Source organism: Oncorhynchus nerka, linkage group LG18 (genome assembly GCF_034236695.1).
Source record: "Oncorhynchus nerka isolate Pitt River linkage group LG18, Oner_Uvic_2.0, whole genome shotgun sequence".
NCBI lineage: Eukaryota > Metazoa > Chordata > Actinopteri > Salmoniformes > Salmonidae > Oncorhynchus > Oncorhynchus nerka.
In genome coordinates this window covers 75,170,731-75,196,014 of record NC_088413.1, presented here as the reverse complement: position 1 = coordinate 75,196,014, position 25,284 = coordinate 75,170,731, and the positions used below count along the sequence as shown (strand labels likewise).

The following is a 25,284-nucleotide window of genomic DNA, read 5'->3' as shown; positions in this document are numbered from 1 at the left end:
CCGTACTAGCTACCTACAGCTTCACTCACAAGACTATAGCTATCATCAGATGTCAGTTGTATTTCTTTCACAACTGAAGCCAAGATGCTGGAGAACATCCTTGTGCACCGGGTATGCAGACGATCACCTCCTAGGGGAGTGGCCATTTCTCACGAAGCAGTGAAACTCGCTGCCTGGAAGCAGGAGTCTGTGCCACTCTTGAAACAGGAGACGAAGAAAGCCTCACTCTCGGTGGCAACTGTATGGAGTTCAGGGTCTGTGTTCATAAAGAATCGCAGAGAAGGAATGCTGATCTATGATTAGTTTTGCTTGGGCCCAGACATGGGTGGTTAAGTCTTAGCCCATTCGTGAATAGCGTTGTGGAACGTTCAGATGTGAATATATTATGTAGAACAAACATGCCTATTCATGACATTTCAATCTGTAACGTTTCAAAACGTTGTGCCAACTGAATGTGGCCCTGATGTTTTAACCGAAAATAATGATTTCACCCAATCCTTTGAGAATTGGGCTGGGTTTATTCAAATGAAAGACGTTACATTCTACACACTGAGCAACTTTGTTGTTAAGGAATTTGTGTGAGGAAGTCCTGGAGTAAGGATGGTCACAGATTATCCATTAAATTAACCTGATACTCCAGTAGCCACTAACAATGAAAATAAACCTCTTCAAAAATGCAAGGCAGTCAGGAGGAGCGGCAAAATCAGGTGGGATTATTCTAGCCAATTAGAGGGCAGATACGCGTGTGATTCAACAGGCACAACGGTTTCCACAAAGTAAAAATGGTCTATCGTAAAAATGGATGAAAACAAAAATGTGCTTTTTGATTTTCATTTAATGTTAAGTGTGGTTAACGTTACGTTTAAAATCACATTTTAATTAGATAAATTGTTGAAATAGGCAGGGTTTATGATTGTGACTGTCGGCCAGGCACAAATGCCTTTCTTTCTCAAAGTTGCTCAGCATGCATGCTTGCCTTAAACAGACAGAATTGACAGTACTAGAAAGGCCTTCTATGAGAGTACATGGTAATACAACAATGATATACAAGTGGATAAAAGTAGCTAAAGTTTCATCTCCGAATCGACTAGATAGTTAAAGTGAAGCCAGAAATGGCTTAATGTTTGCCATTTTAAGCATGACAACGATTTCTACCATATTGTGCAGACTGGCTCCAACATCAGTAGCAACAGGTCTTCCAGTTTGTCCACATTCTGCTCCCTCAAAGCAAATGTTCGCTCCAACCTCTGTGGGGCCAATCGTGCCTACATGAGCCCTGTCTTCTGGTGTCCTGAAAATAGATTATATGATGAGCTGTTTCATGATGGAAATACTCTATAATTTGTAATATACCAACATTATATGTTGTTCAGTAATATGTAAAAGGTGATATAGTTGACAATATATATTGTGTAGAAAAAAACTCTTATTTTTCTCATTGGTTCTGCAACAATTGGATTGTTTGCTCACAAAATGTCTTGATCAGTCTGAGCTGCATATCAGGACACAGGGGCCATATGGCTGTGGGAAGTTGGGGTACTGCAACACCCCCTGAAAAAATCTGAATAATAATATATATATTTTTTTAAAGAATCATATAAGTAGTGCACTGGTCCTTTGCTAGTCCTGTACTAGCAGACCGATATAGCAGACTGTAGCAAGGGCAAAAATGTTCTGCCCGCAACCCCCCTCAACCAAACAAATACCTCTAAAATAGTTTTGCTAACAAGTAAAAAGAAGTCCAAATTTATTGGAGTCGTGCAAAGAACTAGAGTTAACATTTATTGTAAAAAGCCTCTGCATTTTGTGGCACAATATATAAACAAAACATTTTAAACACATTTTAAAACAGCAGTGGGGATTGAATCACAGAACGTAATTGACAACTATACAGTGTATGTATAACTTTTGACAATGTTACAGCATTTCATTTCCTGTTTTAAAACGTAATAATCCAAACAGGGTGTATTAATTAGTACAAACGATAGCTAAACGTTTTGCAAGGAAAACTAGCATTTCTTATTAGATAAAGTCAGGTAGGTCCCTCCCCTTTTCGGCCTGCTTGGAGTCTAGTGAAGAGACCCATGGTGAATCTGCAGCTCAGTCATCATCCATAAAATAATAATCCTCTTCTTCCCCACTTTCCCCTGAATGGTCGTCCTTGTCAGGGAACATTTCCCACACCACAAAAGAATCATTCTCCGCTGAAACACAAGTAAAACATTATTGAGTGAATAAAGTTTCCAAATTCTCAAGTTATGCAAGTATACAAATACATCAAGACAAAATCTTAATTCAAAAGAACACTTACCGGTATTGCATCTCTTCAAAACACGTTTGGCTGATGGAGTTGGCATGTACTAGATGGAAAATGTAGAAAAACATTGAATAAAATTCTGTCTGTCTGTATATTATATATAAGTGGAGACTGCGCAGGGGAGGACAGCTCATAATAACAGCTAGAACGGAGCGAATTGAACGGAAACCATGTGTTTGATATCATTCAAATCATTCCGCTCTAGCCATCACCACGAGCCCGTCGTTCCCAGTTAAGGTGCCACTAACCTCCTGTGGTATTTACATCCTGTTTAACAACAAGAACTCTATTGGCATATTCTTATGACTGAATGACTTTAAAAAGGTCTCCTCTCCCGACTTTCCCCAGAGCACTACACTAGACAGTTGTTCCTGTCATCCTTGAGACGAGTTCATTTTCACAATGGCCCCAGAAATACAGTGTGTGTGTGTGTATATGGCCCTTCTTTGGTCAATAAGCTCCTCAGAAATATTCCTTTCAAAACAGCCTACCTTTGAAGCAGCCCCCAATTTGTGCAGCTTCGCTTGGCCTTTTTTCATTCTTTTTTGAAGTTGGTAGATATACCTGTCATCTTTGTCTCTGAAAAAATTTGATGAAAAGTTTCTGATTTTACAAATGGTGAGAAAACCAACAATCATTTATTTACTGGTAGTATCACCTCTCTTGTAATAACAGGCTACTATGAGTGACTGATTTAAAAACAAAAACATGTCAATGAGTACGTTTACATGCACACTAATAATTCAACATTAACTGATTATGGTAGAAGACCTTGTATGGGAAAAGTAATGTAAACACCTTATTCTACTCATCTTAAAATTGGAGAAAAGTCCAATTCGAAGTGAGCATGCACAGATTAAAACATCTATCAAACTATTAGGACATGTAAACAGCTTAAATCGGCGTTCCAGCAGTGTATTTGATCAGCACTGAGTGTACAAAACATCAATAACACCTTCCTAATATTGAGTTGCGCTCACCCCCCCAAATCCTCTACAAGGATCCTGGCCCATGTTGACTCCAATGCTTCCCACAGCCAAAGTTGGCTAGAAGTCCTTGGGGTGGTGGACCATTCTTGATACACATGGGGAAACTGTTGAGCGTGAAAAACCCAGCAGCGTTGCCGTTCTTGACACAAACCGGTACCTACTACGATACATCGTTCAAAAGCACTTTTTTCCCCCCTCCCCCCCATTCACTCTGAATGGCACACATACACAATCCATGTCTCAGTTGTCTCAAGGCTTAAACCTTCTTTAACATGTCTCCTCCCCTTCATCTACACTGATTGAAGTGGATTTAACAAGTGACATCAATAAGGAATCATTGTTTTCAGCGAGTCAGTCTCATGGAAAGAGCAGGTTTTTCTAATGTTTTGTACACTCCGTGTTTATGCGCAAGTGAAGTGAGTTTGGAAAAACAAAGTACGCATCTTAGAAATAGTTTTCACATAAACGTAAAGAATCAAATAGGCTTCGCAAAAATAACATGGTCACTGTGGTAAAACGTTTATTTTGATTGGCGATTTTCTGCATTTATCTAAAGTCCCATCAGGTAGCCTGATTTCAGATGTGTCGAACCCACTACCCTGGCATTGCAAGGGCCATGCTCTACCAGATGAGCACCACCGTGTCCCCCGAGCCCATCAGGCCAGGGTCACCATGCTATACCAACTGAGCGTTTACCTGTTCACAGAGCCCATCATGCCGGGGGTGATGTGGAGACACTGAGGAGTTTTCACTGATGGGAATCTTGATGAGCTGGGGGTTTGTGGGTCATGCTCAGAGTCCATGAACACATCTTCTTTCCCATTGGGAGACACTGTGGGCAACTAATTCACAACAGGGCACATTCAGTTCTGGCACTCCATTTCTGACTGCTACAAGACTTCTTTTAAGCTGTCGGCTGTCTTGAAATATCAATTTGGTACACAAGCAATCTATCAGCTGCTGTTAAATATACATTTTGCACATGAAAGCAACATGACAATCTCTCTACACTACCAGTAAAAGGTTTTATAACACCTACTTGTTCAAGGGTTTTTCTTTATTTTGACTATTTTCTACATTGTAGAATAATAGTGAAGACATCAAAACTATGAAATAACACATGTAGTAACCCAAAAAATGCGTTAAACAAATCAAAATATATTTGACATTCTTCAAAGTAGTCTTGATGACAGCTTTGCAGACTCTTAGCATTCTCTCTCTCAACTAGCTTCACGTGGAATGCTTTTCCAACAGTCTTTAATTTGTATTTATTTTTTTAACCTTTATTTAACTAAGCAAGTCAGTTAAGAACAAATTCTTATTTACAATGACGGCCTAGGAACAGTGGGTTAACTGCCTGTTCGGGGGCAGAACGACAGATTTGTACCATGTCAGCTCGGGGATTTGAACTTTCAACCTTCCGGTTACTAGTCCAGCCATCACCACTAGGCTACCCTGCCGCCCCAAGATTCTTGAAGGAGTTCCCACATATGCAGAGCACTTGTTGGCTGCTTCATGTAGTAACCCCAAAAAAGTGTTAAAAAAATTAAAATGTATATTATATTTGAGAATGAATTAGCCACCCTTTGCCTTGACAGCTTTGCACATGTGACATTCTCTCAACCAGCTTCATGAGGTAGTCAACCTGGAATGCATTTAAATTAACAGGTATGCCTTGTAAAAATTCAATTTGTGGAATTTCATTCCTTCTTAATTAATGTGTTGGAGCCAATCAGTTGTGTTGTGACAAGGTATGGGTGGTATACAAAATATATCCCTATTTGGTAAAAGACCAAGTACATATTAAATCGCAAGAACAGCTCAAATAAGCAAAGAGAAACGACAGTTGATCATTCCTTTAGTAAAAGACATGAAGGTCAGTCAATACGGAAAATTTCAAGAACTTTGAACATTCAAATGTAGTCTCAAAAACCATCAAGCGCAATGATGAAACTGGCTCTCATGAGGACTGCCACAGGAATGGAAGACCCAGAGTTACCTCTGCTGCAGAGGATACGTTCATTAGAGTTACCAGCCTCAGAAATTGCAGCCCAAATAAATGCTTCAGAGTTCAAGTAACGGACACATCTCATGCTCAGAGGAGACTGCGTGAATCAGGCCTTCATGGTTGAATTGCTGCCAAGAAACCACTACTAAAGGACACCAATAAGAAGAGACTTGCTTGTGCCAAGAAACATGAGCAATGGACATTAGACCAGTGGAAATTTGTCCTTTGGTCTGATGAGTCCAAATTGGAGATTTTTGGTTCCAACCACCGTCTTTGTGACACGCGGTACGGATGATCTCTGCATGTGTATTTCCCACCGTATAGAATGGAGGAGGTGGTGTTATGGTGTGGGAGTGCTTTGCGGGTGACACAAATTTATTTAGAATGCAACGCAGACTGAACCAGCATGGCACAGCGATACGCCATCCCATCTGGTTTGGGCTTAGTGGGACTATAATTAGTTTATCAACAGGACAATGACCCAACACACCTCCAGGCGGTGCAGGGCTATTTTACCAAAAATGAGAGTGATGGAATGCTGCATCAGATGACCAAGCCTCCACAATCCCCCGACTGAGATGGTTTGGGATGAGTCGGACTGCAGAGTGAAGGAAAAGCAGCCAACAAGTGCTCAACATATGTGGGAACTCCTTCAAGACTGTTGGAAAAGCATTCCAGGTGAAGCTGGTTGAGAGAATGTCAAGAGTGTGCAAAGCGGTCATCAAGGCAAAGGCTATTTGAATCTCATATATGTTTTATTTGTTTAATACTTTTTTTGGTTACTACATGATTCCATGTGTTATTTCATAGTTTTGATGTCTTCACTATTATTCTACAATGTGTGCAGAGACTTCTTTGAATTTTGCTGAATGTATTCGTTGACCTCCAGCACCACATTATGTGCATATAAGCAATATTTTCCAAAATAACTTTTAAAAAACTGAACATTGCTGAGTGGTTGAAATGGTGCACCCCAGGCGGAAACACACCTTCACCCGCTTGTTCTGCATGGGCGAGCTGTTGAAGATGTCATCGTGGTCGTCTTTGGGCATGTGGTCCAGGAGGTTTCGCACCTGCTGCTTCCTCTTCAGCGTGCCCTTCCTTGCAGTTATCCGGGGTGGTTCCACCACTACAGTTCAAATATAATATATGACATTGTCACAGCGGGGACTGTGAAGCAACAAACATAGGCACATGCATACAAACACAAAATAACATAAGCACTATACACAGATTTTGTGTTGTAGATATGTGGTAGTAGAATAGGGGCCTGAAAACACACACACTTAATGTTGTTGTAAAATCTGTTGTGAATGTATTCTAATGTTTTAAAATGGTATAACTGCCTTAATTATGCTGGACCCCAGGAAGAGTGGGGATCTGTAATAAATACAAATACATAGATTCTCTGTAAATCTTATTAAATGGACAGATTGTATAGATTGTGATTTAACATTTAAAAGTAAATGTGTAAATCACAGAAGCTAAGCAGGGACTGTCTTGGTTAGAGCTTGGATGGGAAACCTACACGAATACATCAAGATGCCTTGATGGATTTATTAAGGATAAAAATGCTAGACAAGGTAACTTACATGGCTCCTTCTTCTGCAGAACGTCTCTTTTCTTGGTGGCCTTGGAAGGTGCCAAGAAAGTGGGGGCCTGGGCATTGTACTGCTTCTGGCAGTCCTCAGCTGAATGGCTGCCCACCTCCATGGCAACGTTCACCCAGAAGTCAGAAGTGTGTTTAGGAAGTGACGTCACAGCCCTGAAAGCCAAACGTACACACAGGAAGTTGACATACTGTTTCTGTATAAAACAAGGCACATTGCACACTTTTTTTTTTATATACATTTTTTTATTTAAATTTCCCCTTTTTTCTCCCCAATTTCATGGTATCCAATAGTTTAGTAGCTACTATCTTGTCTCATCGCTACAACTCCCGTACGGGCTCAGGAGAGACGAAGGTTGTTTAGTAGCTACTATCTTGTCTCATCGCTACAACTCCCGTACGGCTCGGGAGAGACGAAGGTTGTTTAGTAGCTACTATCTTGTCTCATCGCTACAACTCCCGTACGGCTCGGGAGAGACGAAGGTTGTTTAGTAGCTACTATCTTGTCTCATCGCTACAACTCCCGTACGGCTCGGGAGAGACGAAGGTTGTTTAGTAGCTACTATCTTGTCTCATCGCTACAACTCCCGTACGGCTCGGGAGAGACGAAGGTTGTTTAGTAGCTACTATCTTGTCTCATCGCTACAACTCCCGTACGGCTCGGGAGAGACGAAGGTTGTTTAGTAGCTACTATCTTGTCTCATCGCTACAACTCCCGTACGGCTCGGGAGAGACGAAGGTTGTTTAGTAGCTACTATCTTGTCTCATCGCTACAACTCCCGTACGGGCTCGGGAGAGACGAAGGTTGTTTAGTAGCTACTATCTTGTCTCATCGCTACAACTCCCGTACGGGCTCGGGAGAGACGAAGGTTGTTTAGTAGCTACTATCTTGTCTCATCGCTACAACTCCCGTACGGCTCGGGAGAGACGAAGGTTGTTTAGTAGCTACTATCTTGTCTCATCGCTACAACTCCCGTACGGGCTCGGGAGAGACGAAGGTTGTTTAGTAGCTACTATCTTGTCTCATCGCTACAACTCCCGTACGGCTCGGGAGAGACGAAGGTTGTTTAGTAGCTACTATCTTGTCTCATCGCTACAACTCCCGTACGGGCTCGGGAGAGACGAAGGTTGTTTAGTAGCTACTATCTTGTCTCATCGCTACAACTCCCGTACGGCTCGGGAGAGACGAAGGTTGTTTAGTAGCTACTATCTTGTCTCATCGCTACAACTCCCGTACGGCTCGGGAGAGACGAAGGTTGTTTAGTAGCTACTATCTTGTCTCATCGCTACAACTCCCGTACGGGCTCGGGAGAGACGAAGGTTGTTGTAGTAGCTACTATCTTGTCTCATCGCTACAACTCCCGTACGGCTCGGGAGAGACGAAGGTTGTTTAGTAGCTACTATCTTGTCTCATCGCTACAACTCCCGTACGGCTCGGGAGAGACGAAGGTTGTTGTAGTAGCTACTATCTTGTCTCATCGCTACAACTCCCGTACGGCTCGGGAGAGACGAAGGTTGTTTAGTAGCTACTATCTTGTCTCATCGCTACAACTCCCGTACGGCTCAGGAGAGACGAAGGTTGTTTAGTAGCTACTATCTTGTCTCATCGCTACAACTCCCGTACGGGCTCAGGAGAGACGAAGGTTGTTTAGTAGCTACTATCTTGTCTCATCGCTACAACTCCCGTACGGCTCGGGAGAGACGAAGGTTGTTTAGTAGCTACTATCTTGTCTCATCGCTACAACTCCCGTACGGGCTCGGGAGAGACGAAGGTTGTTGTAGTAGCTACTATCTTGTCTCATCGCTACAACTCCCGTACGGCTCGGGAGAGACGAAGGTTGTTTAGTAGCTACTATCTTGTCTCATCGCTACAACTCCCGTACGGGCTCAGGAGAGACGAAGGTTGTTTAGTAGCTACTATCTTGTCTCATCGCTACAACTCCCGTACGGGCTCGGGAGAGACGAAGGTTGTTGTAGTAGCTACTATCTTGTCTCATCGCTACAACTCCCGTACGGGCTCAGGAGAGACGAAGGTTGTTTAGTAGCTACTATCTTGTCTCATCGCTACAACTCCCGTACGGCTCGGGAGAGACGAAGGTTGTTTAGTAGCTACTATCTTGTCTCATCGCTACAACTCCCGTACGGGCTCGGGAGAGACGAAGGTTGTTGTAGTAGCTACTATCTTGTCTCATCGCTACAACTCCCGTACGGCTCGGGAGAGACGAAGGTTGTTTAGTAGCTACTATCTTGTCTCATCGCTACAACTCCCGTACGGCTCGGGAGAGACGAAGGTTGTTTAGTAGCTACTATCTTGTCTCATCGCTACAACTCCCGTACGGCTCGGGAGAGACGAAGGTTGTTGTAGTAGCTACTATCTTGTCTCATCGCTACAACTCCCGTACGGCTCGGGAGAGACGAAGGTTGTTTAGTAGCTACTATCTTGTCTCATCGCTACAACTCCCGTACGGCTCAGGAGAGACGAAGGTTGTTTAGTAGCTACTATCTTGTCTCATCGCTACAACTCCCGTACGGGCTCAGGAGAGACGAAGGTTGTTTAGTAGCTACTATCTTGTCTCATCGCTACAACTCCCGTACGGGCTCGGGAGAGACGAAGGTTGTTGTAGTAGCTACTATCTTGTCTCATCGCTACAACTCCCGTACGGGCTCACGAGAGACGAAGGTTGTTTAGTAGCTACTATCTTGTCTCATCGCTACAACTCCCGTACGGGCTCGGGAGAGACGAAGGTTGTTTAGTAGCTACTATCTTGTCTCATCGCTACAACTCCCGTACGGGCTCGGGAGAGACGAAGGTTGAAAGTCATGCGTCCTCCGATACACAACCCAACCAAGCCGCACTGCTTCTTAACACAGCGCCATCCAACCCGGAAGCCAGCCGCACCAATGTGTCGGAGGAAACACCGTGCACCTGGCAACCTTGGTTAGCGCGCACTGCGCCCGGCCCGTCACAGGAGTCGCTGGTGCGCGATGAGACAAGGACATCCCTACCGGCCAAGCCCTCCCTAACCCGGACGACGTTAGACCAATTGTGCGTCGCCCCACAGACCTCCCGGTCGCGACAGAGCCTGGGCGCAAACCCAGAGTCTCTGGTGGCACAGCTGCAGTACAGCGCCCTTAACCACTGCGCCACCCGGGAGGCACACATTTTAAGCATGCTAGCTAATTTGAAACTTTTCTTCAACATTGTACATTATATAAGGAGACTATTGTTTAACCAGAGTTGAGTAAACCGAGTGATGACATACTTTCTCGTCAACTATATTATAGTCATCTGGCTGCTCACTGCCATTTGTTTGTACATAATACCACTATGAAGACAACTGTAGCAAACGTACTCATGTAGTTTCAACAGTTCTGCCTCTGTCCACTGATCTCCATATTCTTCCTTTTCTCTCTGCTGAACCCTGAGGAACTTGCTGCCTTTTCCTCTCAGTGTCAGTGGACTGTCCCTTTTACTCAATTTCTTCTTACAGTCGTCCTGGGAAGTCGACGAACCACCCGATGATGTCTGAGAATCTTCCAGAACCCTTCCACGTGTTATCGTACCCCATGACTTTATGGGTCCCGTTTTGACTGCCTTGGGCTTTTTCTTCTGTGTGAAGTCGTCATCAGACTGGGACTCTCTGTCACTACTGTGACTAACGTACTGAACGTTCCTATTCCGCGTCAGCCTCCGTGGGTAGGTCGTTGTGGGCGCAGGTTTCTCCGTTTCTTTCACAATGTCATCCAGGAGTTTCGCTGGGAGCATCTGACGACGGACCCTCTTCTTTGGCAAATCAAGCACTCTCGGAGGGTCTACTTTTTCTGACTGATTGACTTGTTTCACTGGTAACAGCTCTGAGGATGTATTGGCTTTGTCCGAGTCATCGCTGTGCTGTTTGTTAGCACCCTGGAGATAGCGACGTGGAGGGGATTGTGGGGAACGGTCTGCATATGCGGCAGGCGCCGTTGCACTCCAAGATCTTTGGCCGGTCTTCCTGGGCCGACCCTGGAGCTTGGGAGAGAGGATCACTTCAGACTTGGACCCCTGAGATGCTGGGCTGACCCTCTTGGGCCTGCCCGGACCCTTGGTGGAGGGGTTCTCAGGCTTAGACCACTGAGAGTTTGGACTTGCTTCATTGGGTCTTCCTCGGTAACTGTGAGAGGGGTTCTCCAAAGACATGGACCTGTGAGGCTCTCGGCTGGCGTTCTTGGGCCTTTTGGGGACCCTGGAAAGGACGTTGTCTTCAGCCTTACACCACCGAGACTTGCGGGCCCTGTGAGGTGACTTATCCTCTGGCTTTGACTTCGAAGGCCGGTGATAAGCTTTCACCTTTCTCAAAGGCATAGTCTCCTCTTCACTAGTGTCACCTCGCAGCCGCTCTGTAGAACACAACATAACACTGTCAAATACAATGTAGTCCCCATCTTTGTTGCAGCTACAATATGAGGATAAATGCATTCCAAGGCTTATGTATATATATATATATATATTTAAACATACCTTCCGCTGGAGGTAAGAAAACCTTGGCCGGTTTTGGTGGTCCGTCTAACAGTACTCTGGCTACAGGTGTGCTGACTTGCTGAGAAAGTAGGGAAATAGCATAGCAATGAATATTTTACCTTCATTTTACAAGGTAAGTTGACTGAGAACACATTATCATGTAAAGCAACGACATGGGGAATAGTTACAGGGGAGAGGGGAGATGAATGAGCCAATTGGAAGCTGGGCATGATTACGTAACCGTGATGGTATGAGAGCCAGATTGGGAATTTAGCCAGAACACCGGGGTTAACACCCCTACTCTTACGATAAGTGCCAGGACACCAGTTTAACGTCCCATCCGAAAGACGGCACCCTACACAGGGCAATGTCCCCAATCACTGCCCTGGGGCATTGGGATATTTGTTTTTAGACCAGAGGAAAGAGTGCCTCCTACTGGCCCTCATCCAGGAACCGACCAGGACCAACCCTGCTTAGATTCAGAGGCAACCAGCAGTGGGATGCAGTGTGTCCCAAACCTCTGATTACACCCAGCCATTCCATGTGTTGAATGTAATTCCACAACTAGAGCACCTGATTCAACTAATGAAGGGGCTTGGTGATTAGTGGACTCCGATGTGTTAGAACAATATATAGAATAGGTAGAATGGCTGGGGAGATACGGTGCTCTACAACAGAAGACTAATTGAAGCAGAGGTCCATGGAACAGCTTACAGAGTAAAGCATAGACGAATCGTCATAACCCCCATGAATGGTGACGTTCATGTCAGAATCCAAGAGGACTCTGGCCCCTTTCCAGTACTCCAGAGGAGGTTTGATAAGGCGGCCACTCCGGGAAACATTAGCACTGTTCACCGCACTGGTGGCACAGGAACAAGCAGCTGCAGGACAAGGAAGATTAAACATAAACAGGAAGATTAAACAAACAGGAAGAAAGTCTCTACAGAGAAATAGCAATGAATCGAATCTGGATGAAAACAACAGACATGTAACTGCCAGTATAAATACAGTGAGCATTTGTGATGCCAACTTTTGGACTCACATCTCTTAGTGGCATTGGGCTTTTGGGATGTGTTGTCCTGCGTCTTGGTGGAGAGGTGGTTTTGGTTCCGGGGTGTTATCAGGCCCTTGCTCCCTTTTTTACCTTCTGAACTGCATTTGAAGACCCAACAGAAAGACTGGATGTTAACCGATATGACTACAGTGTTCAACCCGAGTAGCCCAAAGGGAGAAGATTCTCTTTTCAAATAAAATGGAGAACAAGCTATGAAAGAAAAATAAGGAGCTTTCAAATTAAATTAAATGTATTTGTCACATGCGCGAAATACAATAGGTGTAGACCTTCCCGTGAAATGCTTCCTTACAAGTTCTTAAACAATGTAGAGGTTTTTTTTTAAGTATGAAAAATGTGTTAAATTAAATAAACTAAAAGGAAAAATAGTAACACAATAAAATAACAATAACAAGGCTATATACAAGGGGTACCAGTACCGAGTCAATGTGCGGGGGCACCGGTTAGTCGAGGTAATATGTAGGTCGAGGTAAAATGACTATGCATAGTAGCAGCAGAGTATGAAGAGTGTGAAGGAATGTGAATGTGTGTTTTGTGTGTGTTGGAGTATCAGTGAGTGTGTGGTTAGAATCCAGTGTGTACATTGAGCCTGTGCAAAAAAATAACAAATAATAATGGGGTCGATGTAAATATTCTGGGTGGTCATTTGATTAACTGTTCAGCAGTCTTATGGCTTGGGGGTAGAAGCTGTTCAGGAGCCTGTTGGTCCCAGACTCGACGCTCTGGTACCGCTTGCCGTGCGGAAGCAGAAAGAACAGTCTATGACTTGGATGGCTGGAATTTGATAATTTTGCAGAGCAATTGCCATACCAGGCTGTGATGCAACGAGTCAGGATGTTCGATGATGCAGCTGTAGAACCTTTTGAGAATCTGAGGTCCCATGACAAATCTTTTCAGCCTCCTGAGGGGAAATAGGCATTGCCATGCCCTCTTCATGACTGTTGGTGTGTTTGGACCATGATAGGGCCTCAGTGATGTGTACACCAAGGAACTTGAAGCTCCCGTGGTAAGGGTAGGCAACAACACCTCACAACGGTCCTCCGTTTCCTGTAGTCCATGATCAGCTCCTTTGTCTTGCTAATATTGAGGGGGGGGGGGGGGGGTTGTTGTCCTAGCGTCTCTGACCTCTTGCCGTTGGTGATCAGGCCTACCACCGTAATGTCTGCAAACTTAATGATGGTGTGAGTCGTGCGTGGCCGTGCAGTCGTGGGTGAACAGGGAGTACAGGAAGGGACTGAACTGAGCACGCACCCCTGGATGGTGGATGTGTTGTTACCTACCCTTACCACCTGGGGGCGACCCGTCAGAAAGTACAGGGTCCAGTTGCAGAGGGAGGTGTTTAGTCCCAGGGTCCAAAGCTTAGAGATGAGCTTTGAGGGAACTATGGTGTTGAACACTGAGCTGTAGTCAATGAACATCATTCTCACATAGGTGTTCCTTTTGTCCAGGTGTGAAAGGGCAGTGTGGAGTGCAATAGAGATTACGTCATCTGTGGATCTTTTGGTGCGGTATCTGAATTTGAGTGGGTCCATGGACTCTGGGATGGTGTTGAGGTGAGCCATGACAAGTCTTTCAAAGCATTTCATGGCTACAGATGTGAGTGCCCACGGGGTGATAGTGATTTAGACAGGTTACCTTGGCGTTCCTGGGCACAGGAACTATGGTTGTCTGCTTGAAACAATAAGGTTTTAAAGACTGGCTCAGGGAGAGCTTCAAAATGGTCAGCGCATGCTCGGAGAACACATCCTGGTAATCTGTCTGGTCCTGGGATTTGTGAATGTTGACCTATTTAAAGGTCTTACTCACAGTTTTGGTGCAGGTACAGCTGACTAGCGCAAAAATAATAGTGGATACAGTTGAAAACAATATAAGTAACTTACTCATCTCCCCCCCCCCCCCCCCCATCATTAGCCATTTGTATAATTCTCTCAGAGGAGGAGTGTTCTAGGATCAGTTTTACATTTCGGTCACCAGATCCTAGATCAGCACTCCTCCTCTGAGATGCTTGATACAAACGGTTCGGACCACAGTGACACAACGTACCCTTTCGGCTCTGACAAAAAGAGCTCAAGGTATTTCTTCCAATCCGTTGGAAAGCCAAAGAGAAACTTCTTCAACAGCCATTTTGGGAGTTCTGGTCAAGGAGAAAGGCACAAAAAACAAGAAAGCATTTATGCAGATTGACAGTTCTCATTTTCGGGTTCATTGAAAATGAAACCTTGTTTAAAGTATCTCTTTCTGAAACAGGCAATACAGAGCTGGGTACAATTAAAATGTCATCACCCAGAGAAAAACTAATATTATGGTTGAACTCAAATGTAGTGTTTGATGAAAGACCTGTATTTATGGAAAATATGTTTGAGAAGGATACTTAGTTTTTAAATGAAAATTGTAAATTGGAATGGTAGTGTCATGTCTTACATGGAGTTATTGGAAATGTTTGGGAAGGTCTGCTCAATCCAAGATAACAACCAATTGGTTACAGCACTACCCCCAAAATGGAGGCGGCAGGTGGCAGTGGGAGGAGGCTGGGAACTGGCCTGTCTGCCCAATATAAAGGATCAAAACTGTCTGAGGAATAAAAAATACCATAAATAGAAAGTATACCAGTTTCATTTGAGGACCAGGATGTTAACAGCTGCGCCACACTGATTGCAAAAAAATAGATTTTTGTATATACTGATTCCATGGCACAGTGTGTACAGTGCCTAAAGAAAGTATTCATACCCCTAGACGTTTTCAAAAGGGGTAAAAAGTAGGAGCAAAACAAACATAGCCAACAATGTAATGATCTAATAAACTGGTTCAAACAGGAGTCACTGTCAGTCTGTCCTCACAATTCACTACAACGCTCTGCTGCGTAGCCTAGACGAACACCTTCCAAAAAATCTGTGCATAATGGGAATTCTCTTGGGATCCTGGAGACCATGTGTACAGTTGATGTCAGAAGTTTACATACACTTAGGATGGAGTCATTAAAACTCGCTATTCGACCACTCAACACATTTCTTGTTAACAAACTATAGTTTTGGCAAGTGGGTTAGGACATCGACTTTGTGCATGACAAGTAATTTTTCAAACAATTGTTTACAGACAGATTATTTCACCTGTATCACAATTCCAGTGGGTGTGAAGTTTACATACACTAAGTTGACTGTGCCTTTACACAGCTTGTAAAATTTCAGAAAACTATGTAATTGCTTTAAAAGCTTCTGATAGGCTAATTGACATCATTTGAGTCAATTGGAGGTGTACCTGTGGATGTATTTCAAGGCCTAGCTTCAAACTCAGTGCCTCTTTGCATGACATCATGGGAAAATCAAAAGAAATCAGCCAAGAGCCCAGGAAAAAAATTGGAGACCTCCACAAGTCTGGTTCATCCTTGGGAGCAATTTCCAAACACCTGACGGTGCCACGTTCATCTGTACAAACAATAGTACACAAGTATAAACACCATGGGACCACGCAGCCGTCATATCACTCAGGAAGGAGACGCGTTCTGTCTCCTAGAGATGAACGTACTTTGGTTCGAAAAGTGCAAATCAATCCCAGAACAGCAGCAAAGGACCTTGTGAAGATGCTGGAGGAAACAGGTACAAAAGTATCTATACCCACAGTAGAATGAGTCCAATATCGACATAACCCTGAAAGGCCACTCAGCAAGGAAGAAGCCACTGCTCCAAAACGGCCATAAAAAAAGCCAGACTACGGTTTACAACTGCACATGGGGACAAATATTGTACTTTTTGGAGAAATGTCCTCTGGTCTGATGAAACAAAAATAGAAGTGTTTGGCCATAATGACCATCGATATGTTTGGAGGAAAGGGGGGGGGGGGGCCTGCAAGCCGAAGAACACCATCCCAACCGTGAAGCAGGGGGGTGGCAGCATCATGTTGTGGGGTGCTTTGCTGCAGGAGGGACTGGTGCACTTCACAAAATAGATGGCAACATGAGGCAGGAAAATGATGTGGATATATTGAAGCAACATCAGTCAGGAAGTTAAACCTTGGTTGCAAATGGTTTTTCCAAATGGACAATGACCCCAAGCATATTTCCAAACTTGTGGCAAAATGGCTTAAGGAAAACAAAGTCAAGGTATTGGAGTGGCCATCACAAAGCCCTGACCTCAATCTTACAGAAAATTTGTGGGAAGAACTTAAAAAGTGTGTGTGACCAAGGAGGCCTACAAACCTGACCCAGTTACACCAGCTCTGTCAGGAGGAATGGGCCAAAATTCACCCAACTTATTGTGGAAGGCTACCCAAAATATTTGACCCAAGTTTAAATTGTTTAAGGCAATGCTACCAATTAGTAATTGAGTGTATGTAAACTTCTGACCCACTGGGAATGTGATTGAAGAAATAAAACCTGAAACAAATCATTTTCTCTACTATTATTCTGACATTTCACATTCTTTAAATAAAGTGGTGATCCTAACTGACGTAAGACAAGACCCAAGTTTTACTTGGATTAAATGTCAGGAATTGTGAAAAACTGATTTTAAATGTATTTGGCTAAGGTGTATGTAAACTTCTGACTTTAACTGTGTGTGTCCCATGTCAAACTGCTCTCCAAATTCACTACAACACCGCTATTTTCAGCACAATGTAAACATATAGCGACCCACTCCATTGAGTATCTTAACCTGTAGGCTAATCGAACAGTTACAGTGGTCAAGTGAAAGTACCTATCCAACCGCTGCAGGAGGAATGAACAATGAAGCAAGGGTTTTACACAAGTGACTGTGGGACAAGGCAACTCAAGGACTACTCCTGCATGCGCAAACCCGCTAATCTGAGGCGCTGTTTGAATATATTCATGGGTGGATTCTCCCTTTCCTGAAATAGTCATTGGTCTAAATATAAGCCTATTAGATAAATTACAGGCTATAAAGAAATAAATCACTGATCTGACATAAACTGGTTGGTAGCCAAGACTAATATCTCCTTTCACTATCCATCTATCGGTGATGTCTTCAAGGACGCATATCCCAAAACAGGGGCATCGTCTCCGTTCTAGACTATTTGTCTCTGCTATACCACTAATTTAGGCTACCACTGGTTCACCTTATAGGAGGCTAGTGGCTAGACCAGTTGGCTGTTAGTCATTTTACGTTTCATGATTATAACCCAACTCAGGTGGGGCTTTACCCAAACCCCTGCCCCGTGGGTATGGAAAGTGCATGACAGGGGTTTGGGGGCAGCCCTTGAGCCCGAAGGCAACGCACCAATCCTTCTCTACACAATCCGTGACCTACATTAACAAGATATTAAATCACAGGCCTAGAACACTGCTTCATTGGAGGTGGAGCCTATATAAAAACACCATGCCACTACGCACACATTTATAAGTTAACCTTTCGTTGTCCTAGCAGTTACTCTCTCAAATACACTATGCACAGTGTTGGCATATGCAGGGGATTGAGGATAACATTGTAGCGAATTCGAAGGGCACATAACAGGGACTGATACCCTTAACTCCATGTCCCTTTGCAGTCTGACAACGCACCATGGCCGTTAGAATGGTATTGCTTTGGGGATACAGCGTGTGTGTGACACCTGTTTGAACAAGTGTATTCGACCCCACCAACCACATACATACAAAACCAACCTGTCTCTACCTCATCCGTGTGGTTCCTCATCCTGAAAATAATCTGTGGCACAACCTCTTCCAGGTCCTAATAGTCCTACCTCTAATAATATGGTTATTTTGTGCTAGAAGAGAAAGTAAAGCCAATTCTAAAGTATAGTTTCACCAGGTCATCTAACTGCAGGCATTTCAAATGGTGCCAGGGAGGCATACAGTTATGGTACTCCGACTTTATTCTTAAAATGTTGATCTATGGCAAGACTTAAAAATGGCTGTCTAGCAATGGTCAACAACCAACTGGCCAGAGCTTGAAGAATTTGGAAAAATAAAATATTGTACAATCCAGATGTGTAAAGCTCTTAGAGACTTACCCAAAAAGCTGTAATCGTTGCCAAAAGTGAAACATGTTTTCACTTTGTCACTATGGGGTATTGTGTGTAGATGAGTGAGATTTGTATTTATTTAGTCCATTTTGAATTAAGACTAATGCAACAACGGGCTCCCAGGTGGCACAGCGATCTAAGGCACTGCATCTCAGTGCTAGAGGCATCACTACAGACCCTGGTTCGATTCCAGGCTGAATCACATCTGGCTGTGATTAGGAGTCCCAAAGGGCGGCGCATAATTGGCCCAGCGTCGTCAATCATTGTAAATAAGAATTTGTTCTTAACTGACTTGCCTAGTTAAATAAAGTTTTTCTTTTTTTTAATATTTAAAAAAACATTTGGTAAAAGTCAAGGGGGTATGAATACTGTATCTGCTGATATATAAAACGACGCAAGATTTCACACTATGCTTTTCAGCTCAAATACAAACATCACAGCTTTTGTTGTGAGGATACAGAATCAATAGACCAATTGTTCTGGTATTGCCCTCAGGTAGCCTGCTTCTGGTCTCAGGTTCAGGAATGATTGAAAAAGCATGACATTAATATAAAAATTAACCCTCGAAATAGCATTGATGGGAGATTTGGGGGAGACTGGTCAGTAAATCGATAATATATTAATACTCTTAGCAAAAGTATTTATCTTCAATTCAGAATCAGTGGATTCTATTCGATTAGACAGACTCGAATTTGGGACTATGTATAAAAAGTGCTGTAATTTCAAAACAGTTCACCCGAGATGGACGAAAATGTACCTCAAATGAAAGCTGACAGTCTGCACTTTAACGTCTTAGTCATTGAATAATTTCAAATCCAAAGAGCTGGAGCACAGAGCCAAAACAACAAGTGTCACTGTCCCAATACTTTGAGCTCACTGTATTGTCCCCCTCCGAAGCACCATCACTGCCCAAACAAACTACCCACCTGATGTGCCAACCACCAGTAAAAGAGAGAGAGAAAAAAGAGGCAAGAACAACAAAATAACAATGTAAAACAAAAGCCCATCAAAGATAAATCAAATTAAAACAGCATGGCTAACTGTGTGTGCCACTATTTTTACATGTGTGTGTGTGTGTGTGTGTGTGAGCGCCTCCTTGGCATCAGCATATGGGGCATCGACACAAAATACCCCAAACAGGCATTGAATGTAACACCCTTCCTTTTTAGTGTTAGAATGATTTTTTTTCAATGTTTCTTTTTGATTGTCATTTTATCCCCCGACTCAATCCCACCTTTTTCTTCTGGACACCATTTTATCCCCCGACTCAATCCCACCTATTTCTTCTGGACACCATTTTATCCCCCGACTCAATCCCACCTATTTCTTCTGGACACCATTTTATCCCCGACTCAATCCCACCTATTTCTTCTGGACACCATTTTATCCCCCGACTCAATCCCACCTATTTCTTCTGGACACCATTTTATCCCCCGACTCAATCCCACCTATTTCTTCTGGACACCATTTTATCCCCCGACTCAATCCCACCTATTTCTTCTGGACACCATTTTATCCCCCGGCTCAATCCCACCTATTTCTTCGGGACACCATTTTATCCCCCGGCTCAATCCCACCTATTTCTTCTGGACACCATTTTATCCCCCGGCTCAATCCCACCTATTTCTTCTGGACACCATTTTAGGATTTCAATGCCTCATCTTTCAACTATGCTGGAACATTTCTGGGGATCTTTCATTTCAGCTCATGAAACATGGGAGCAACACTTTACATATTGTTTATATTTTTGTTCGGTATACAATAAAAGTGACTCCAAAATGACACAATATATTATTTACCATTCATTTCTATTGGGCACAAAATAACATGAAACACAACCAAAACAAACAGCAAATGCATCCAACAGGTTTGTAGAGTCACAAGCTTGATGTAATTGCCTGATAGGAATATGGGACCAAATAGTAAACTTTTTACTACTTTAATACACATAAGTTAATTTGTCCCAATACTTTTGGTCTCCTAAAAGTGGGAGACTATGTACAAAAATTGCTATAATTTCTAAACGGTTCATCCAATATGGATGAGAATACCCCAAAATGAAAGCGGAGCTTGCACTTTAACCTCATAGTCATTATCTCATTTCAAATCCAAAGTGCTGGAGTACAGATCCAAAACAAAAAAAATGTGTCACTGTCCCAATATTTCTGGAGTCTCACTTTCCCAATATTCCAAAATGGCTGATTATTTCCGACTTACGAGTTCCGCTGAAATCCGGGGCCATCTTTCCCACCAGGATGTAAATGCTGCCAGAAGCAGTCTTCAGGTGTGTGGTTGAGATTCGCTTTGCGATGAGGTTGCTGTGCCAGGGCATCTTGTTATCCCTTGGTGGAAAGCAGAGGCAGACTAAGTAAGTGAATCAATGTTTGCTTTTACAAAAATAATGTGTTTAGTGAACTTCATATGATTCCGAGAAACAAATTCTACTTACTCACGGACACCATCCACATAAAACCTGTCGTTCCTACTCTTCAAGAGCCAGTGTCTAAGGTGAATCCCTGTAACCTATATCAAGCAATAGACATTAAATAGTTACAGTGAGGCAAAAAAGTATTTAGTCAGCCACCAATTGTGCAAGTTCTCCCACTTAAAAAGATGAGAGGCCTGTAATTGTCATCATAGGTACACTTCAACTATGACAGACAAAATGAGGGGAAAAAATCCAGAAAATCACATTGTAGGATTTTTTTACGACTTTATTTGCAAATTATAGTGGAAAATAAGTATTTGGTCAATAACAAAAGTTTGTCAATACTTTGTTATATACCCTTTGTTGGCAATGACAGAGGTCAAATGTTTTCTGTAAATCTTCACAAGCTTTTCACACACTGTTGCTGGTATTTTGGCCCATTCCTCCATGCAGATCTCCTCTAGAGCAGTGATTTTTTGGGGGCTGTTGCTGGGCAACACGGACTTTCAACTCCCTCCAAAGATTTTCTATGGGGTTGAGATCTGGAGACTGGCTAGGCCACTCCAGGACCTTGAAATGCTTCTTACGAATCCACTCCTTCGTTGCCCGGACGGTGATTTGGGATCATTGTCATGCTGAAAGACCCAGCCACGTTTCATCTTTTTCTCCCCAATTTCGTGTTATCCAATTGTTTAGTAGCTACTATCTTGTCTCATCGCTACAACTCCCGTACGGGCTCGGGAGAGACGAAGGTTGAAAGTCATGCGTCCTCCGATACACAACCCAGCCAGCCGTACTGCTTCTTAACACAGCGCGCGCATCCAACCCGGAAGCCAGCCGCACCAAAGAGGGTACACCGTGCACCTGGCAACCTTGGTTAGCGTGCACTGCGCCCGGCCCGCCACAGGAGTCGCTGGTACGCGATGAGACAAGGACATCCCTACCGACCAAACCCTCCCTAACGACGCTAGGCCAATTGTGCGTCGCCCCACGGACCTCCCGGGCGCGGCCGGTTACGACAGAGCCTGGGCGCGAACCCAGTGACTCTGATGGCACAGCTGGCGCTGCAGTACAGCGCCCTTAACCACTGCGGCACCCGGGGGGCCCTTCACGTTTTCATCTTCAATGCCCTTGCTGATGGAAGGAGGTTTTCACTCAAAATCTCACGATACATGGCCCCATTCATTCTTTCCTTTACACGGATCAGTCGTCCTGGTCCCTTTGCAGAAAAACAGCCCCAAAGCATGATGTTTCCACCCCCATGCTTCACAGTAGGTATGGTGTTCTTTGGATGCAACTCAGCATTCTTTGTCCTCCAAACACGACAAGTTGAGTTTTTACCAAAAAGTTATATTTTGGTTTCATCTGACCATATGACATTCTCCCTCTTTCTCTCCTCTTCTCATCTTCTTCTGGATCATCCAAATGCTCTTTAGCAAACTTCAAACGGGCCTGGACATGTACTGGCTTAAGCAGGGGAACAAGTCTGGCACTGCAGGATTTGAGTCCCTGGCGGCATAGTGTGTTGCTGATGGTAGGCTTTGTTACTTTGGTCCCAGCTCTCTGCAGGTCATTCACTAGATCCCCCCGTGTGGTTCTGGGATTTTTGCTCACCGTTCTTGTGATCATTTTGACCCCACGGGGTGAGATCTTGCGTGGAGCGCCAGATCGAGGGAGATTATCAGTGGTCTTGTATGTCTTCATTTCCTAATAATTGCTCCCACAGTTGATTTCTTCAAACCAAGCTACTTACCTATTGCAGATTCAGTCTTCCCAGCTTGGTGCAGGTCTACAATTTTGTTTCTGGTGTCCTTTGACAGCTCTTTGGTCTTGGCCATAGTGGAGTTTGGAGTGTGACTGTTTGAGGTTGTGGACAGGTGTCTTTTATACTGATAACAAGCTCAAACAGGTGCCATTAATACAGGTAACGAGTGGAGGACAGAGGAGCATCTTAAAGAAGAAGTACAGGCCTGCGAGAGCCAGAAATCTTGCTTGTTTGTAGGTGACCAAATACTTATTTTCCACAATAATTTGCAAATAAATTCATTAAAAATCCTACAATGTGATTTTCTGGATTTGTTTTCCTCATTTTGTCTGTCATAGTTGAAGTGCACCTATGATTAAAATTACAGGCCTATCTCATCTTTTTAAGTGGGAGAACTTGCACAATTGGTGGCTGACTAAATACTTTTTTGCCCCACTGTATATAAGTATACATCTATGGTTATGCAAGTCCTGATAGAAAACTTAAGTGCCATACAAGAAAACATTACCTCCCAGTAAAAATACCAAGCTAAAAGCAATGAACCCAGAGGAAACAGCACCAGTCATCAGCCTACAAATCCAAAGAAAGCAGTATCATCAAGACCATCTACTTACATTGGATCCAGTGGACTCTGCTATGTGCTTTGCTCGGAATACAGCCTCCTGCTTCTTTGGAATGGAGATCTTCGGTGAGACCTGCAGGAGGGGGTCGTGCACCAGGTCTGGGATGGGCCTGGGGGGAGGCTTGTCATGGTAAAACTCACACTGACCAAGGCCGGCATCTGGCCTCGACGGAATGCTGGTTTCTGATAGACCAGTGGGCACACTACTGGTCACGTTCACACTGGCGTCCTCTCCGGTGCCCACTGTGGGTTGTGCATGGGTCGACACGCTGCGCTCACATCCTGTAAAGAGAAAGCGGTTGATGGTTTGTTGAGTCGACATCACAGGTTGATAACAGTTCACGTATGGCGTTTGAGTCATTAGAATCAGAAGACCAGTCACTACTCTGCATTTCTAGCGGTCACCTTTCATGGGATCCTGCCGGCTGCTCTCTTGATAACCGTCTTGTTGGTCCCTTTTTCGTCTTCTCTCTTTCAGAAGAGCAAACGTATTTGCTCTAGAATCCAGGCATGGCAGTCCATCCAAAACAACTTCGGACCCTGTGCAGAAAACAAAAACAAATCATTTTACTTCTCAAAGTCATAAATTAAAGTATTCTGACAACCGAGCAACCTTGATTGACACAATAATTGAGGATAATTGAAACAACTTACTGAAAACTGATTCATCGTGTACAATGTTGTGTGCCCCAAATTTAATTTTTCCATTGCAATCTTCCATTGACTTTAACCTTTTCACTGGTGTAGTTATGTTGGTTGTCTGGGAGGCACTTTTTAAGTATTTGAGGGGTGTTGGTCGTTGGGTGTCATTTGAGCTGAGCAGAGTGTGCGGGTATGACAAAGCTTTCCTTTGGGACTTTGTTGAGAAAGCATCCAGAGCTGGGCCTTGCTTTTGTGCATTTATGTTGGTTGGCTTGACCGCACTACTACCCATGTCTTTCAGCGGTGACTGTCGTTGAAGGTCTTGGGGGTGGACCATAAAGTGTGAATGTGTCAAACCCTGGCTTGGCGATTGAAAAGGTGAAAGGGTCAGAACCTCTGCATCATAAGTGAATTCAAGGTCCTCGGTTTCCTTTTGTTCATAGTTCACCAAATGCTTATGTCGTTTTCTAGGCGAGCTCATTACTCCACCATGTTCTTCTTGGATTCGCTTTTCTCTCACGGGGTTAGGCGTTTTGGTCCTCTCGTTCTCAACCGGTATTATTACTGCCTGTACTCTAGCTTTCATCCTCGCAAATACCTTGGCTGGACTTTCGAGTTCCCTGGATATCACCTCGCTTGTCCTAAAAGCCTTCAATGCAGGGAAAATAATTCGGTCTCTACCAACTGGGTCTTCTTCATGAAAACAAATTGATTCTCTGTGTCTTGACGGGGTAAACATGTTTTTTCACGATCGATTTTTTACGATATGTAGAGGAATGTCAACTGGAGCCACTGAAGTAAACTAGCTAGCTATATGCAACCACGATCTGATCATTTCAAAATGTTCCATTGATTGCTGGTTTCTATGGGGGGGAAACAGAAGATAATTATTTATTTGCTGGAATCTGGTTATACTAGGCTAGCTGGCTGCTATAGCTTACATCGTACTGTCGTTGAATTACGAGGTAGTAACAAAGTGACCAGCAGCTAGTTGACCCAGCAAGTTACTAACTAGCTAGCTAACGTTAGCTAAAAACTGAAAGCCTACGAATGGATAACCAGCTAACAACTTTAGCCAGCTTGCTGCTAAAATGACATATGCCGTTTCAAAAGTAAATTATTTTATTGGCGCTTACTCCGGATTTACTCTATGTATTCTATATTACATACTATTTGTGGATGTATGCATTGATTATAAACTGTAAAATAGCTAACTAACGTTACTCACCGCAGAGAACCATAATTTGAACTTCCCTCGAATGTCGCGTGATTGGACGGCGATTTCAAATGCGTCACTTCCGCAAACAACTTCCGTTCACTGAGATGGCCTTGGAACGTGTGGCCAAAAAGAAAAACAA

The 25,284-nt window shown here is 43.6% G+C and overlaps 1 protein-coding gene across 1 annotated transcript; it reads right to left on the bottom strand.

Moving 5' to 3' along the window:
- Positions 1 to 1,769: 1,769 nt before the first annotated feature.
- mis18bp1 (MIS18 binding protein 1) lies at positions 1,770 to 25,242 on the bottom strand. The gene is made up of 17 exons (XM_029688541.2): positions 25,155 to 25,242; positions 23,939 to 24,789; positions 23,690 to 23,824; positions 23,277 to 23,566; positions 20,919 to 20,992; positions 20,687 to 20,811; positions 14,540 to 14,630; positions 12,467 to 12,576; positions 12,139 to 12,305; positions 11,425 to 11,503; positions 10,277 to 11,303; positions 6,907 to 7,079; positions 6,304 to 6,443; positions 4,003 to 4,148; positions 2,809 to 2,896; positions 2,312 to 2,360; positions 1,770 to 2,204 (listed from the first exon to the last, which is right to left on the bottom strand). The coding sequence occupies exons 2-17, from the start codon at positions 24,663 to 24,665 to the stop codon at positions 2,101 to 2,103; spliced, it is 3,525 nt and encodes a 1,174-aa protein (XP_029544401.2). The 5' UTR covers positions 24,666 to 24,789; positions 25,155 to 25,242; the 3' UTR covers positions 1,770 to 2,100.
- Between the last annotated feature and the right edge of the window lie 42 nt (positions 25,243 to 25,284).